This window comes from Gracilinanus agilis, chromosome 1 (assembly GCF_016433145.1).
Source record: "Gracilinanus agilis isolate LMUSP501 chromosome 1, AgileGrace, whole genome shotgun sequence".
Taxonomy (NCBI): Eukaryota; Metazoa; Chordata; class Mammalia; order Didelphimorphia; family Didelphidae; genus Gracilinanus; species Gracilinanus agilis.
This window is the reverse complement of record NC_058130.1, coordinates 184,630,946-184,648,734: the sequence shown is the minus strand read 5'-3', so window position 1 is coordinate 184,648,734 and position 17,789 is coordinate 184,630,946. Positions and strand designations below refer to the sequence as shown.

At 35.1% G+C, this 17,789-nt stretch overlaps 1 protein-coding gene across 1 annotated transcript in view; it reads left to right on the top strand.

Annotated features, from left to right (window-relative positions):
• Positions 1 to 17,789, top strand: part of MARF1 (meiosis regulator and mRNA stability factor 1) — a 41,695-nt gene continuing 23,906 nt past the window's right edge. Inside the window, exons 1-7 of the mRNA XM_044659256.1 lie at positions 1 to 71; positions 3,472 to 3,673; positions 8,512 to 9,183; positions 10,544 to 10,718; positions 11,609 to 11,835; positions 14,074 to 14,191; positions 15,149 to 15,321. Coding sequence (XP_044515191.1) covers positions 3,530 to 3,673; positions 8,512 to 9,183; positions 10,544 to 10,718; positions 11,609 to 11,835; positions 14,074 to 14,191; positions 15,149 to 15,321 — 1,509 coding nt within the window. The 5' untranslated portion in view covers positions 1 to 71; positions 3,472 to 3,529. The remainder of the gene's footprint in view (positions 72 to 3,471; positions 3,674 to 8,511; positions 9,184 to 10,543; positions 10,719 to 11,608; positions 11,836 to 14,073; positions 14,192 to 15,148; positions 15,322 to 17,789) is intronic.

The window sequence follows — 17,789 nt, the reverse complement described above, 5'->3', positions numbered from 1 at the left end:
GGGGGGGGGGGGGGGTGGGGGGGGTAGGCGGTATGGCCGGCATGTGAGAACAGGTGGAGCAGGTGGCTGAGGTGAGTGTGTGGGGAGGGGGGGCGGGGCGGAGCGGAAGGGTCGAGGCACAGCCCTGCGGTCCCTTTCTTCTGGCCTTGGGACCTGAGATAAGAGCGCTTTCCTCCCCCCCCCCAACTCTTGGGAGGTCTGCGCCTCTCTTTGCTCCTCTACGGTCCGTGCCGTCTCGGGGACTCGCTGCTTCCCCAGCCCTGGCCCTGTCCCAGAGCGGCCTTGAGGACACTGTCCCCACTCCATTCCCCATCCCCCACCCCACTGCCTTGGGTAAGGGAGTCGGCCAGCAGCTCTCCCTTGGGCCCTCGCGTCCTTTGCCTCCTCTCTTGCAAGCAGTTTTAGCTTTGGGGTTGGCAGCTTTGCTGAGCCGTGCGTGCGCCCCTTGTTTTTACTTAGCGGGCTGGGGTGGAGGGGCAGATAGCACACGGCTCTCTAGCTCACAGTTGTAAAGGGGAAGAGTAGAGTAAAAGAAGCCCGTGGTATCTGACAGTCTTGCACGCCCTTCCGTGCTCCTCCGCCTCTTCACCCCTCCTCCCAGGTCTTCGGAGGTGGCAATATTTACTTTGTGTTTGTGTTTGGTAAGGAGAGTGTTAGTATTTATCGGTGACAGAAGTCACTTATTATCTTCACTTAAGTGTATATAGAGAACTGCTGTAAAACTGTTGCCACTGTTTGATGTAGAACTAATTATTACAAAATGAAATGCGGCATGTTTGAGTATATCATTAAAGAAATTCTTTATTGTAAGACATGTAACACCACAAAGGGTTCAGCAAAGTGCCAAATGCCATAGGAGATAAAATCCGTAAAAGAACCACTTATCCTTATACCTCAAGAGATGAGGCCACATACCATTATAATTTCAAGGAAAATGTCTAAGACATGGGACTTGGAATTTATATCCCTAGACACCTTTAAGAGACTGGTTGAGTTTCTGGTTCTATTCCAGAAAAAGCTCAGCCTTTATATTAAGTTGAACACATTCATTCTAGGACTCTGGTACAATATATCCTGAATATATCTTTTTGTACATAGTTTGTTTTCCCGTTGTCTCCTTCATTTATTATTGTGAGCTTTTTGGGAGCAGAGGAACTGCCTTTTTGCCATTCTTTATAACTCCAGCACTTAGCATTGTGCCTGGCACATAATGGACGTTTAATAAATGTTTGTTGACTGCATCCGACATCTTGATTTGATTGAGTATTTTACTCTATGTGGTTTCCAGGGACAATTTGGTAAAATTTGAGACTAGGGTACTATTAGGAGTGATTTGCTTTTCTTCTTTTCCTTTTAGAACACTTCACTTTACTTTTGAATTTGTTCTTGAAAAGGAAGATGAGGGTATATTGGTCAGATCATACCAAAGTTGGCTTTGTCCCTTTACCTATAAAATTTGACAATTGAATTATAAATGAGCTGTTAATGATTTTGAGACTGGAAAATTTTGATAGTTCTCTTGTCTTGACATGAACATGTAAGATCCATATATTTAACCTCATTGGATGAGATGACAATGAATTTCAAGTAGGGTGAGTTAGTATCAGGCACACTAGAATTTCTTCTGGCCAAAGGTCAGACCATTTCCTAACATGGAAAATAAGTTTTGTGGTAAGAAGAAAATTGACAGAATGAAGCCTGTTCTGTTCCTTCTATTCCAGGCCTTTTTTTGATCACACAGATGTTCTCACTACTCCCCAAATACTTTGTATCTGTTTTGCTTTAACTTATCCATGTATATGTTATTTCCCTCCTGTAAAATGTACCCTTCTTAAGGGCAGGGATTATTTGGGTTTGTTATTGTAGCCTCATAGCCTTATTATACCTAATAGGCATTTAATAAATGCATATTGAATTATACTTTAAGAATGGTCCATATTATGACAGTAGAATCTAGTAATATAGAACCCAGTATCTCATACAAATAAACATTGTACTTTTTCATTTTACCTCAAGATTCCCAAAAGGTTCAGCCAGTGAATCGGTTGCTCCTTGAAGATTCTGACTCAGTGAGTTGTAGCAAAACCAGAGGATGATAAACTCTAGTTCATCCGGAAAAAAATACTTTATTATTACTTGATCTGCTCACATAAAGTTTGGATAATTTTACAGATATGCATATCTCTGTGAGTTAGAGCTCTTATGTATATTCTCACATTTCTAAATTAATTTTGAGGGTCTGTTTTTTCCTGACGGAAAAGAAGGGAAAATTTGAGTCAGTATCAGCACTCAGCTGCAGATACAGTCAGTACTGTTATTTTCTATTAAACTGGGTTGCTAGGAGCCCCTGCATAAAAATTAAGGGTTGGGGGAATGCTCTAGTTGAATTAATCTCATGTCTGTTGACAGATGGGTTGGTATTTGAGGCGGACAATGGAAGGCAGTTGGAAAGAATAGTTGAGTTAGAGGTAAAATAAGTTAAAAAGTATAACCGAAGCTTATGATGAATTAATAAAAAATAAAATTAATGTTCACATGTAATTTTAAGTCCCACTGAAAGCATAGTGTCTAGATTAGTCACAGAAAGGTTAGCTAAAAGATTTTGAGTACTCTCTGCAAAAGTTACCCTTTGGAAAGAACACATTTTGAGGAAGACAGTCTAGAAGAAACATTGGGTTTTGTTTTGTTTTTTTTTTTTAAGTTACTTCTTTAAGAGTGCCTTCTTTTGGGAAATTACTGAGAGGAAATGTTCGTGTCTATTTCAGAAAGTTTTCAAATAGAAGATCAGGGATGGTGGTTGATTATATTTGTGTAGAAGATGGGAAGAATTTGGGGATGAAACATTGCTTTTGCCATTGTTAAGTATAAATGGTAAATGGATAACATTGACTTGATCTGCTGTCATTGTTTTGTTAAATTTCAGTAATGTGTTTCTAATTTGTAGTTCTAGATCATGAATGTACTACTCAGAATAAAATCATCAATTCTAAGAGAGAATAGCTGACTTTTTTGTGATGTCAGTTTGCAATACTGAAATAAATAGTGGAATCAGTTTCATTTGGTGGGTTATTCTGAACAAAGTACAAAGTTCTTGGATGGTTTTTTTATTGGTTTTCTAGGCATTAGGCATTCACGAAAGATTGGATTTTACATACCATCAGAAATGGTATAGGGTAAATAGCTTTAGCACATTTTGAAATCATCTTTTTGGCAGTGAAGATGGATAATTTATTCCTATAAAAACATTGGTGTTAATAGAAATGACTAACCCAATAGCAAGTAAATAGTATTTAGAATTCTTTAGAAAATTATCTGAATTTTCTTATGTATGATGTTGACTTGATTTTTAAAAAAGATTTGATCATTAAACAGACTTCATTATACTATAAACATATTAAAGTCATAAATGTAAATAAAATAATTTTAAGTTTTGCATTTAGAAATATAATGTTCAAATCTCATACTTCACAGGGGGGAAGAATGAAAGAAAGGAAAGACCAAAGAATGTTGAACTATTCTGCATGGTTGTATGATGGAAGGAAACGGAACCGAGAACCCCTGCAATAGGTCACGTGGATGGCTTCAACAAGATAGTGATGCTAAGCCATGGCTTTGGAAATTTTCTAATTGCTTTTCTCGTCCTGAACAAACATTGCCACTTAGTCCAAAAACGGTAACTATATGGTATACTAGTTTACGTAGGAGATTCTTTATTAAAGTAGTTCCTTTTGTGCAGTAATTTGTTTGTGTCATTGTGGTCAATGTCAAGCTTTCTTATGCATACTTTTAGTAATATTCTTTTGTTGCTCATTATTATATTTTCTAACTAAAGAGCAGTATATTTTCATAACTCCTGTGTTCAGTGGGAGAATAGATACTTTAAATATTTAATGTCAGATTCTTAGGAAAGCTTTTTCCCTTTATACCTGCATCAATTCTCTCTAAAGATAAATTCTACATTGTACTGTATAAGAACAAAAAAATCAAACTCAAGGTTACATTTACTGTATCTTGAGTTTCAAGGTCTTTTTCTTATAATACAGAAAAGACAAATGAGAACTCTATTGGTTTTCTATATTCTATTAAATAGATTGATACATCATAACCCCTTATTGTCTTTTTCTTTCCTTAAAGAAAATTTATTTTTATTAATGCCTGAATTACTTTTATTTCCAATTATATTACTCTTGCCCTCTCTCCTACCCTAGTGAGTCATCTCTTTCAAGCCATTTCCTTTCAAAATTTTCTTAACCTTTTCACATTTTTTTTTTTCCAGGCAAAAATGTTTTTACCCTAGAATACTTATTGTTTTAGGGTTCTGTGGGCTTTTTCTAGTTTGTTTTTCTTCTTAGAATTTACATTCACTACAGAGATTCACTTAATAGAATATTGATGCTACTTGTTTTTTACTTTATACACCTCTGTTCTTTGTTTCCATCCCATTGGTATCTTTATTGAGCTCTTTTTATAGCCAGTTGGTTCTATGTGAGAAGTATAAGAAATTTTTCTTTGGCATTGGCTACTTGAAGATTGTCAGTAAGGAACTTAGTTTGCTACTATATATTGCTTTTTAGACATTGTTTCATTCTTGGAAATTTTGGTCAGTTGAGAGTAGTTGTAAAAAAGTAACTGCTTTAGGTTAAATTCATCAGCACTAGTAATAGAAACTTCTTGAAAAATAGTCTATATATGATACTTCCACTTTCCACATCATCTGCTCTCCTTGACCCTTCACAGTCTGACTTCTCTTCTCAATACTGCTAAAATTGCTTTCTCTAGTCACTAAGATGGTCTTCTAATCACCAGTGTTCTCCATGGCCCCTCCAAAGTATTTTATTTTGTTCACTACTTCTCCTCTTAGATATTCTGCCCTAGAAAACACTGGTGGCAAACTCAAAAAGAAACAGATACTTGTGGATCCTGCCCCATGTTGACTTTGAAAACCACAATTTAGCATTATTTACATTGTGTTGTTTTTATTTATTTTGTTAAACATTTCTCAATTATATTTGATCTGGTTCAGGTTTGATTGGTACTCTTTGGCTCTCTTCTTACCTCTTATTGATCTTTGTCTCTGCTTTTTGCTTGTGTTCTTTCTGATCTTTTAGGTTGGGTATTTCCCACATGTCTATCCTTAACCACCTTTTTTCTTTGTAATTTCCCCGGATAGTCTTTTACTCACAGAGCATCAACTATTGCTTCTGTTTGAATGACTAAAATCTTACTGCCCCTTCTCTTCAGTTGTTAACTAAAATTCCCAATTTACATTCATCCCATATAGTCATCTGTTGTCAAATCTTGTCATTTTTACCTTCACAATATGACCTTCTCTCTGCTCCCACAGCCACCTCTAGGTCAGTCCTTTTATCACCTCTTGTCTGGGACTATTACAGTAACTTTTTATTCAGTCTCATTGCTTTAAGTCTCCTCTAACTGCAATCTGGCACCCACTCAACTACCAGCCCCTTACTCAATAAATTCCATTGGCTTCTATGAGCTCCAAGTTAAACAACAAGCCTGCTAGCATTTATTAAGCGCTTTATTTACTATGTGCCAAGCATTCTGCTAAGTGCCAGGGATACAAAGAAAGGGAAAGAAGAAATAAGCATTTATATAGTGCCTACTATGTTCCAGGCACTATGCTAAGCACTTTTAAAAAATATTACCTCATTTGATCTTCACTACAACCCTGGGAGGTAGGTGCTGTTATGCCCATTTTATAGTTAACAAAACTGAGGGAAACAGTTTACCCAGGCTCATACTGCTAAGTAAGTGTCTGAGACTGAATTTGAACTCAGGTCTTCCTGATTGGAGTGAGCACACAGTGCTCATGTGTGTATGTATTACATATGTGTATATGTATTCATACACATAATTTAAATTGGAGCTATCTTGTGTACTTATTTTTGCATACACACATACTATAAATTGGAGATATTTTCAAAGGAAAGGCACTAAGGGGCAGCTGGGTAGCTCAGTGGAGTGAGAGTCAGGCCTAGAGACAGGAGGTCCTAGGTTCAAACCCGGCCTCAGCCACTTCCCAGCTGTGTGACCCTGGGCAAGTCACTTGACCTCCATTGCCCACCCTTACCACTCTTCCACCTATGAGACAATACACCAAAGTACAAGGGTTAAAAAAAAAAAAAAAAAAAGGAAAGGCACTAAGATTTAGGAGGACTGGACAAAGGTATGCCTTTAGTTGGGATTTGAAGGAAGCCAAGAGGCAGAGAGGAAAGGAAAGAGTTTTAGGCAGGGAAGTCAGCCAGTCAAAATACCTGGATTCAGACGGAGTATTGTATGTGAGGAACAACAAGCAGGCCACTAATTGGATCAAAGAATATGTGGAGTGGGGGAGTAGAGTGTTGTAAGAAAACTGGAAATGTAGGAAGGAGCTAGGGTTTGAAGAGCTTGAATGTCAAATAGATTTTATATTTGATCTAAGAAATGACAGCTACTGGACTTTATTGAATGGGAAGGGGTTGTGGTGAAATAATCAGACCTCAACATTAAGAAGGTCATTTTGATGGCTGAATGGAGGATCCATTAGAATGAAGAAAAACTTGAAATTGAGAGCCTCTCAGAAGGCTATATCTTATAGTCTATGTGTGAGGAGATGGGGCCCTGTACCAAGGAAGAATCATTATTTGAGGAAAGAAGGAGTGTATAGGATTGATATTGCAAAGGCATAGACAAAAAGACTTGGCTATTGTTTATATGCTGGGATAATGAGAGTGAAGAGTCAAGGATAGCACCTAGGTTTTGACTCAGTGGTGAGGAAGATGGTGGTACCCTTGATAGTAATAGGGGAGTTAGGAAGAAGGGAGTTTCAGAGGAAGATAGCGAGATTAAGTTGTGTGTGAGACATCTAAATCGAGGTATCTTTATAAGTAATTGGAGATGAGAGGACAGGAGACAGGTGAGGCTAGAAAACAGATTGAATTATCAACATTTGGGATGATAATTATATCTTCATGGAAGCCAGTGGAATCAAATATAAAATCCTTTGGCATTGAAAGCATTTCACACCTGACACCTTCCTATCTCTCAGGTCTTATGCTTTATTCCCTTCCATGTACATATGATACAGCTACACAAGTCCACTTACTGTGGGGTCCACATAGCACATCATCTCCCAAACTCTCTGAATTTGAACTGCTGGAGCTCCTATTCACATCTGCCTCCTAGGTTACCTTTAAAGACTTAGCTTTTTTTCCTTCAAGACTTAGCTCAGATTCTACCTTCTGGAGAAGGTCTATGCCAGGCCTATCACTATGCTTACACAAGTCCCTTCACTCTTCAGTTACCCTCCATTTACTGGATATGTCTTGTATATACAGAGCTATTTTTCTGTTGTCTTCCTCATTAGAATGTGAGCTTCTTAAGAGCAAAGACTGGTTTTGCCTTTCTTCATATCCTCAGGGTGTACCACTGTGCCTGGCACATAATCAGTGCTTCATAAATGCTTGTTGACTGATTTCTACACTCAGTTCTCTAACTGCCTACCTACAGAATATTTTAACCTTTAACTCAGCACATCCAAAATTGAGCTTAATATATTTTGCCTTAAGCTTCTTCCTTATTCTGACTTCATACTTTCTGTCAATAGTAATATCACTTGCTTTCCATTTTTGATGCCCTGGCATTTATTTGGTTCTTCTTTGTCCTTTATTTCCCATAGTTAGCCAATTTCCAAGCCCTGTTGATTCTGTCCTTCAGAATCTCTTATACTTGTTCCTTTCTCCCATTCTATTATAGGTAATTACTACCACTTGCTTGAGCTATTGCCGTTACCTCCACTCTCATATCTATCATACCATCACTAGATTCATCTTCCTTATTTATCTGGTTACAACTCTCCTCTACCCAAGCAGACTTAAGAAAAGTAAAACTTGATATTTGAAACCTTCAACGATATGGTACCATTTCTCTTATTCCACATATGTATATACATGGAAATGGTATGCTCAATACTTTTTTGCGATTGCTTATATTGTTTCTTTGCCTGGAATGCCCTTCGCTTGTTTTTTAATTCCTATCCATTTTGGATACTGCTTCTATCTCCTCCTTCTCCTACCTAGGTATTTTTTTTGACCTACAGTTGTACTTTAACCCTTTCTTGTAGACTTGTCGTGTATTAATTTGTATTATATTTCTCCAACTTGGCTAAAAACTTCATGAGATCAACTTTTTATTTTAGCCCCTCGCACAGTGTTCTTCACACAGTAGGTTCTGTGTAAATGTTTGATTTGAAGTCAAATCTCTAGATGCAAAGTTCATTGACCTTTTTATATAAACTCACTTGTGTTGATTTATTCTTCATCTGCTTCAATATTCAGTCCCTTAAAATTGAGTAATAGAGATGATTTTGTCTATTACTCCAGTTTGGTTTTTGTTTGTTGAATAAGGTAGTTACTTAAATAGACTTAGGATTTGTCCTTTTGAATGGAATGTGAAGGAAATTTTAGGCTTCACATACTAATCTAAGATACATCTCAATCTTTCATTTTTCAGAAAGATTACATGGAGAACAAAGTTGTTGTAGAATTAAAGGATGTACCATCTCCTCTTCATGCTGGCACTAAACTTTTCCCAGCAGCCCCAATTCCAGATATTCATCCTCTTCAGCAACCTTCTGGTCCTAAAGTAAGCTGCTGTGCTCATTGCTCTAATGACCCTTCAACTCCTCCGATGCACTTTGGTGGTGGCAACGGCTCTGGTGGCAGAGGTACTGGGGGCTTGATTCACGCTGGCTCACTATTAGACTCACCAAGCACTGGGACAATCACTTGTCAAGTAGGGTCAGGGTTTGCTTTTCAGTCTGCATCTTCACTGAAGAATGCTCCAGCTAGAAATAATTTGGCAGGCATTGCAAGTGACTTTTCCAGCATGTGTATAGAAAGTAACTTCTCTTCCTGTAAACACCTGCCCTGTTGTGGAAAACTCCATTTCCAATCATGTCATGGTAATGTGCGCAAACTGCATCAGTTCCCAGCTCTTCCGAGCTGTACCTCCTCTGGCTATTTCCCCTGTTCTGATTTCACAAGTGGGGCTCCTGGGCATTTGGAAGAGCACATTTCACAGTCGGAGCTCACATCCCACATGTGCACCAACCCTTTGCATCTAAATGTGGCACCATCGGTTTGTTTAAAGGGCTCTCATTACTGCGAAGACTGTTTAAGCAAGGTTTGTATATGTTTATTTTATTTTTCTATGGTACATAAACACAGTTGGGGCTTTATAAATGGGAATTTCTAAGAGGTCTTACATTATTGATGTAAGATTGTACTTTTGATGAGATTTTATTTTTAATTTAGAATACAATTTTATTAATAAGTATAACTTTTGCTGATCCTGGAGGAAGGTATGAAATCAAATCAACAGTAAGAATTAGGTCTGACATTGAAGGTAAAAGAAAAGGAGTACTAAAACAAAAATATAGTTATGTAGAAATAGAACTTGGACTGAGCCAGATAATTCATGCTTCCTAGACCTTGTTGTTTTATTTTTATCTGGACCTATAATTTCATTGTTGTGGGAAAGCTTATTTGTAAGCTCTCCACTGATACAGATCAATAATTTGTATTTAATTATAGTCTTTAAAAGTTACTTGGGGCACTGAGAGTTGGCAACTTGCCAATGGTACCACAACTAGTGTATATCATAGGTAGGACTTAAACCTGTGTCTTTTTTACATCATGCTGCCTCTCAGAGTTTCTTAAATTACAGCAAATTAATTTACCATTGCTTATTTATGTTACATGAACCTACAAAATCAAATTAATTTTCAGTTTTCCTTTTGACTTCGAATAAAGACTAATAAAGAATATTATACCCTTGTGATATAAATTAATTTAAAAGATTTGATTTTGCAGACTCAGTCATATAATATAGTTCAGAATTTAGTTGAGTATTGCACATTTACAGCAAAATTGGGAATTCACTTGACTAATATGTATGACTGCATTCATATAAAAAATTTTAATACTTGTAAAGCACAAGATTTATTGTTGTTGTTTAGTCTTTTCAGTAGTGGCTGATTCTTCATGACCCCATTTGAGGGCTTTCTAGATACTGGAATGGTTGGCCATTTCCTTCTCTAGTTTATTTTATAGATGAGAAAACTGGGGCAAACACATTAAGCAACTTGGCCAGAGTCACACAACTAGTAAATGTTGGAAGCTGGATTTGAAGTCAGGCCTTCCTGACTCCAGACTCAGCATTCTGTCCATTATGTCACCTAGCTGTCCAATGCACATGATATGTATATAAAGAAATAGTTTGTAGAAGTTGTGGGCCTCAGAACATGGAGTTTCAAACACTGAATCTCTGGCCATTCTTTGCATGGTCATATTTTGTGACAGATAGAAGGGATAACTACCTGGGCTTAGTTTCTGAGTTTAATGACTACATTTTCCAAGAAATAAAACTGAAAATTTTAATAGAGGAATGGAAAAGTTTTTAGGATATTCATTACATGCTTTTTGGGTATTGAGTATGATCATAAAGTCTAAAATAATGTGATTGAAAAACTTGTTTTTAACAGCCGGCAAGAAATAGTATAATTGATGCTGCTAAAGTCTGGCCAAATATTCCACCTCCAAATACTCAAACTGCATCGATCTCTATCCCTTTGTGTAATGGCTGTGGAACCAAAGGAACAGGGAATGAGACAGCTTTGCTACTTGCAAATAGTCTTAGCAAAACAGCATCAAAATATGGTAAATGCTATTTAAGTCCACATTTTATGCTAGTTTTATTTTGAATATAAAATGTTAATATCACAAATATATTTCATTATTGTTAATTTGGGGGGCAGTGCTAAAGCCCTCTGTTTCCTTCTTTCTAGACAAAACCAAAAAAAACCCAAAAAAGAAAAGAGAAGAAAAACATTCTAAAACCCATTAAATCAATAGGTTTTTATGCTATCTTAAATTGAGACTCTTGCTAGGAGAATTAGATTTGGAAGAGACTACCTTGTTACTATCAAGTTAGGATTACAATTGTTGATTCTTGTTACTGAGTCCATCATCTTTGTCTAAAGGAAAAAAGAATTTTAGTCATGGAGATTCAGAAAAGTATTTAAGAATCCCTACTGTATGTTGAGTTAACAGCTATTTCACAGAGGTACTGTTCAATATTATGTCTTATTTTTTTTAATGATATTAAATCAGGTGTTAATGCACTGCTAAATATTAAAGCACTTTGTAACTGCTCAATCTTTTTTACATTTTCTGGTACTTTTTTTACTTTTTCTTTTACTTTCATAGCTGCAACAGTCTATCATATGTATATTGGTTTCAGAGAAATATGACTGGTCAGAAAATGAGTCAGATTTATAAATTGACTTGCTTTATGTATTTTACAAGATCATGCCAGCTTTAGGTTTGTTTGTTTTTCCTTGTAAATAGAGATGGCCTTTCAGATGGTAAATATGGTATTTTTATCCCATAGTAATGGCTTCCCCTTGAGGGAACATGATGTATAATCAAGTGTTTCTTTTCTATCAAGTATAATTAGCTGGAAAAAATAGTAGGAATCATACTTGATTTTATTTTCACCAATTTTTATTTTTCCATAATTACAATTGAAAATGTTAAAATTTTTAAAGGGTCATCAGAAGTTGCAATAGCAGGACAGGTGCTAGAAAACTTACCCCCCATTGGAGTTTTTTGGGACATTGAAAACTGCTCTGTTCCTTCTGGCCGGTCAGCTGTGACTGTTGTACAACGAATTCGTGAAAAGTTTTTTAAAGGCCACAGAGAAGCAGAATTCATCTGTGTCTGTGACATCAGTAAAGAAAACAAAGAAGTTATTCAGGAGCTGAATAATTGCCAGGTAAAATAAAATACTGTTATGGTATATAACTTGAATTTTTTTCAAATTATAATGTTGAATAATAATTCTTTCATATTTTTATTGGTTGTATTCTATTGACTGATAAGGATCACAGAAAATTATCTACCTTCCTGTATTATTTTTATCCATCTAGATAATATAATAATAATACTTAAATACAATTGTATCTAACCAATTTTACATAATTATATTTGTTTTATATTATTATTTGAATATTATTAATTTTTCATGTGTTTATTTCCCCAATTAGTTACTTTCCTGATGAAAAGGAAAGTCTTTGATGTCATTATTTATGCCCTCTAGTCTCTTGCACAGTAGATAACAAATATTTGTTGATAGATGGAGATATTTTTAGACAGGTTGTGTTGGATTCTGATAGTATACTGGACTTGGAAGACTTGCTTTGTTACCTCCTAGCTATGTGATTAGACAAAAGTCTTTAAATGGAGATAATAATAGTGGTATCAACCATATAGATTTGTCATGAGGCTCAATTAAAATGAGGTACTTACATGTTTTGCAAACTTTAAAGTATTCAATAAATATTGCTATTGTTAATATTACTTTGGGAGCTTTAGGTGAATATTCACAGAATCAAATCTAAAATGGTGTTCCACACAATTTAAAAATATATTAGCAATTATTTCAGCTAGTCAAGTACCTGATAGTCAGCTCTTCAAGCTATTTATTATGGTTGGTTTTTTTCAAGGTGTTATAGTTTTGTGCTAGTTAATAGCCGCATTCCCTTATGAAAAAATTGATGTGCTGTTATTGAGGTGCTAGGTTCTTTTTAATAATAGAAGCATTATAATTATTAGGTTATCTAAAATTACATATTTCTATTAAACATCTACTGAAATTTCCTACTTGTATATTTTATGTGATTGGACAACCTCTGGAAATAGAGAATTTTCTGATAAGAGTACATTTATATACCTCACCATTGCTATTTTTTGCATGTTAGAGTTGAAGTTGGGGGAATTAAGTAGAGAGACTGCTTTATATGAGCCTTATAACTCTTATGGGGAAACTTTTATACGTAACTTAAATATTACTAGGTTTAGAGAAAGGAGAGAAGGAGGACTGACTGGACAGGGATAATAAACTGGGGAAACACAAACCCCACCAAAGAACAAGGAATGGGAGATTATGGATTGGCAGTTGATACCAATTGCCACCACAGATACGCCTAGCCTGGGAGTCTGTGAAACTAACAAGTGAGTAGATTGGGACCAATGATTTATAAAGACAGGTTTAATACTGACTATAGGGTTAGAAATGATGGAAAAGGTCATACTTAACCTAAAACACTAAGGATCAAACTCAAAATTAAAAGTTGAAGATCTGGGAAATCCCTACACTACTCTAAATAGGCAGCTGAGACACAAGGGACAAATGGGATCTCACAGATGTGATCAGATGGTCTTGATCTGATGTAGTCCAAGTATACTCCAAGAGCACAGGAACCAGCTGAATAACTCTTCAGAGGAAATCAGGGAGATTGGCTTTGCTTGTCCACCAAGCAAGTCAGAAATCTCAGCCTCTACTCCTTGATCCTGACAGTTGTAAGGTCCTAGGTGTTGCTTTGAGATACCCAAAATCCACAGGTCTCTCAGGTCAGTGGCTTCTCAAAACCCTTCAAAAAACCCAATTGCCTTTTGAGAGAGTCCACTGTAATCCAGTTGGAATCTCAGCTCCTGCCTGTCTCTCTAAGCTTCCAAAATGCTTCAAACCTATTTCCCTCTTACATAACTTAAATAAAAATACAAAATTTCAGGAGTTTGTACATTCCCATCCTTCCTTTTTGTTCTTCAACGGTCACCTCTTTGTCAAAATTTCTTAGTTAGGTTATTAACTTACAAATATAATCTACAGATTTTATTTTTAACTCTAGTTTAAAATCTTTACCATTATCCACATATTTTAATCAAAGATGCTTAATTTCCCTCTGTCCATCTTCTGGTATAAGAATTAAAACAGTGAAGTGAAAAAAAAAATGATCAAAGAAAGGAGAAATTAGTAGTAAAATATCTAGATAATCCATAAATTTTATAAAATAAGCCCAACTAATTGAAAGCGGACTATTTACATTCTTCCTTGTTAAAATGGCAGTTAAAGAATAGTATGAATTTTCTCTCTTAAGGAAGATATTTACAAGGTGATGTGCAAGTATAAGAGCTCTTAATCTTCACTTTGTTGTTTTTATGATACATGTAGGTGACAGTTGCACATATCAATGCTACTGCAAAAAATGCTGCTGATGATAAACTCAGACAGAGTCTTAGAAGATTTGCAGATACTCATACTGCACCAGCCACTGTGGTTCTTGTATCTAGTAAGTTTGTGTTAACATATTTGCTAGCTTAATTTAAATTTACTGTGTGGTAATGGTTATAGATTACTTTGGAATCTAAAAACTTGTAAAATAAAATGTGCCCTTTAAAGGAATACATAACAAATGCTGATGCTTATTAAATTGGAACCTCATTATGGCAGAAAAATACTGTCTTTTTCAGGAATTCTTAACCTAGGGTCTGTGAACTTGAGTTTTTAATATTTTGATAATTATATTTCAATGCAATTTGATTTCCTAATGCTATGTTTTTTGTGCATTTAAAAACATTATTCTGAGAACGGGTCCATACACTTCACCAGATTACCCAAAGGAGTCCATTTCCCTAAAAAATTAAGATGCTTTAGTTTAGATATTTTAATTCATTTCTTTTCTCCTTTTCAGTAAGTATATCTGTATATATCTATATCTATCTATCTATCTATCTATCCACACACACACACACCTCAATATCTTATCTGGTTTATTATTATCACATTGTTAGTTTTGATTCTGAATCTCATATTATTCAGAATGCCAAGTTTTCTAAATCTGTGTTCCCCAGAAGAATTGCTTACTATATATCTAATGGAATTATCTAGCTTTGTAAATGAGTTTTTGGTTTATAATTTTATTGTTATACATATTACGATATGAGAGATGAAGTCTAAGGTTTGAGGATATGTATGTTGAAATTTTCTACTTTATAGTATTGAATCTAATATGTTTTAAAATGCCAAATACAGTGTAGGTTAAAGGATGAGGAGTTATTTTGTGTTGCTTTGTTGCAAAATTCAAAATTATAACAAGTTTCTGTCTATACTTCTATGCTTTAAAGAAGGTGTAGATTTTGGAAGAAAGTTCACATTTATTTGTATAGCTAGTGCTTTTTCCTCAATGATTGTTAGAAGTGTTTACCACATTTTCTAATATTAAGAGGGAAACACTTTTCTCTTTCAGCTGATGTCAATTTTGCATTGGAACTTAGTGACTTGAGGCACCGACATGGTTTCCATATTATTTTGGTACATAAAAACCAGGCCTCTGAAGCACTGTTGCATCATGCTCATGAGCTTATCAGATTTGAAGAGTTCATTTCAGACTTGCCCCCAAGGTTACCACTAAAAATGCCAGTAAGTAGTTGTGTGTTTATTGTGGGGTTTTAAGAATATTTTAATTATGTTACAATATTAAATGAGAGAGACTTATCAAACTTGGGTTTGGAAATTATTTTATTTTCACATAGGACCTTAAGTTCTTTAAGCTACACTTTTAATGTTCCTTTGCTCATTTACCTATCAAATCATTTCCCAAGAAAAGGTAGAGAGCAGTCCAAATTTTGTGCCCTTTATCACAATTTTTAAAGCATCTTTCAAATTGTCCTTATTGGGATTTTTTTTTTTGCCTTTTGCTTTTCCTTCATATATTGCCTAATGTTGTCTTATTTCCTTCTAATTCTTTCATGACTTCTTTTTCTTCACAAATAAATGGCTTTTGAAAGCATATTTATTTTAGATGTGTTCTTGTTTATTTCTGAATTGGAAGTAAACTGCATTCTGTATTTACATGCATATTTATGGCAGTTTTAGTCTCGATGTTTTGCTTTTTTATTTAACTTAAAGCAAAGTCTGAGTACTGATAGGTAATGGAACATTATTTCTTGTCATATTTTTTTTCTAGCTAAAATTGTTAATATCAGTTTCACATTTTTCTTTTTATCTACTTCGAAGACTTTCCTTTCAGAGGATTTAATCATTTTAAACATGTTACTCTAGCTCAGGGTTCTTAATATTGGGTCTGTGAAATTTTTAAAAAATATTTTGATAACTATTTCAATAAAACTAGTTTCCTTGGTAATCACGCGTATTTTGTTTTATATGTTTAAAAACATTATTGTGAGAAGGTGTCAGTGACACACAAAAAATTTTAATAACCCCAGGTTTCTCTAGCCTGATTCCTAGGTAAGAATGTTACTTCTGTATATTGTTGATCTGAACCTCTCAAAGGAGTTTATCATATGATAATTTACTAAGGAAAATGTTAAGGAAGATCTTTATTTGATTGCTCACAGTCTTTCTGTCGTTATATACCATCTCTTCTAATCCATACCATAAAGAAATTCCCTCCAACATTTCCCATCAATTGGATCACTTAATCTTTGCTTAAATATTTCTAGTGAAGGGGAATTCACTACTTCCTGGCACACCATTCAATTTTTCAATAACTATAATAGTTAGGATGTTTTTCCTTATACTAAGCCTACAGACATTTCTTTGATCATATAATTCGATGGGGATATGATCAGGGATATAGACTCTAAGTGACCACTATTGCAAATATTAATAATGTGGAAATAGGTCTTGATCAATGATACACGTAAAACCCAGTTGAGTTGCTCGTTGACTACGGGAGTGGGGAGTGAGAGAATATGAATCATGTAACCATGGGAAAATATTCTAAATTAATTAAATAAAATTTTTTTGGAGATGAAAATAAATAAATTCCACTCCTTGCTAAACAGGACAGTTCTTCCCTATGACAACCCTATAAATAATTCAAGATAATTATTATGTCCTCTTGAAGTTATCTGTTCTCCAAGCTAAGAATCTTTTGCATTTTTTAATTGGTCTCTTGTAAGGCATGTTCTTCAGCTCCTAAACTATCTTTATTGCTGTCCTCTAGCAGCTTGAAATATCCTTAAAATGTCTTTACTAGAACTGAACAAATAATAAACTGAACAGATATTTGTTCTGATCAGTGTGCTTCATTCTGGACATTATGTCTCTTATTAAATTATAAGATTCTATTAGCTTTTTTCAACAACCTTGTCTTACTCATGGAGATAATGATCAACTAAAATTTCTAGATAAAAAAAATGTTTTATAGCCATGTCTCTTTCATCTCATTCTTGCAAAATTTATTTTTTTTACTTTATATTTATTTCAAAAATTTCATCTTATTAATTTGGAATAATGATGTAGCATTTCAAGATCTTTTTGGATCCTGACTTTAATGTGTTTAGGATAGCTAATGTGTTAGCTGTCCTTCCCAACTTCGTGTCATCTGAAAATTTTGATGAGTTTGCTCTGACTGCCTTTAAGTTTTTGATAAAATTGCTCAGTAGCATAGAACCTGAGCTCTAAACTTGGAACAATGTCCTGGAGGCTTTCTCTCTAACTTAACATCAATGATGATGTTAATGATTATTCTCTGTTTTTATTCTTTGGTTTCTAGTCATTCAACCAGTTCCTATTCTACCAAATTGTCTAGGCAAGTGATGAGCAAACTTTTTAAAGAGGGGGCCAAAGGAAAGGAAATGCTCATCTGTCAGTCTGTTTCTAAGGCAACTCTTTTGAAGTTTCATTGTATTGTATCCATCAGATTAGGAATAATGTCTTGCTGTCGCCAGATAGAACATTTCAGGGGGCCGCATCTGGCCCATCACTGGTCTAGGCCATATCTCTCCAACCTGTCTACAGTGCTAATCTAAGTGAGAGACTTTGTGAAATTCCAGTTTAGTTATTATACATTCTGTTTTTCCTTTGAGAGAGAGAGAGTTCTTCAGAAATCTCCTACTATGTTTAAGGAGATAGGCCTTTTT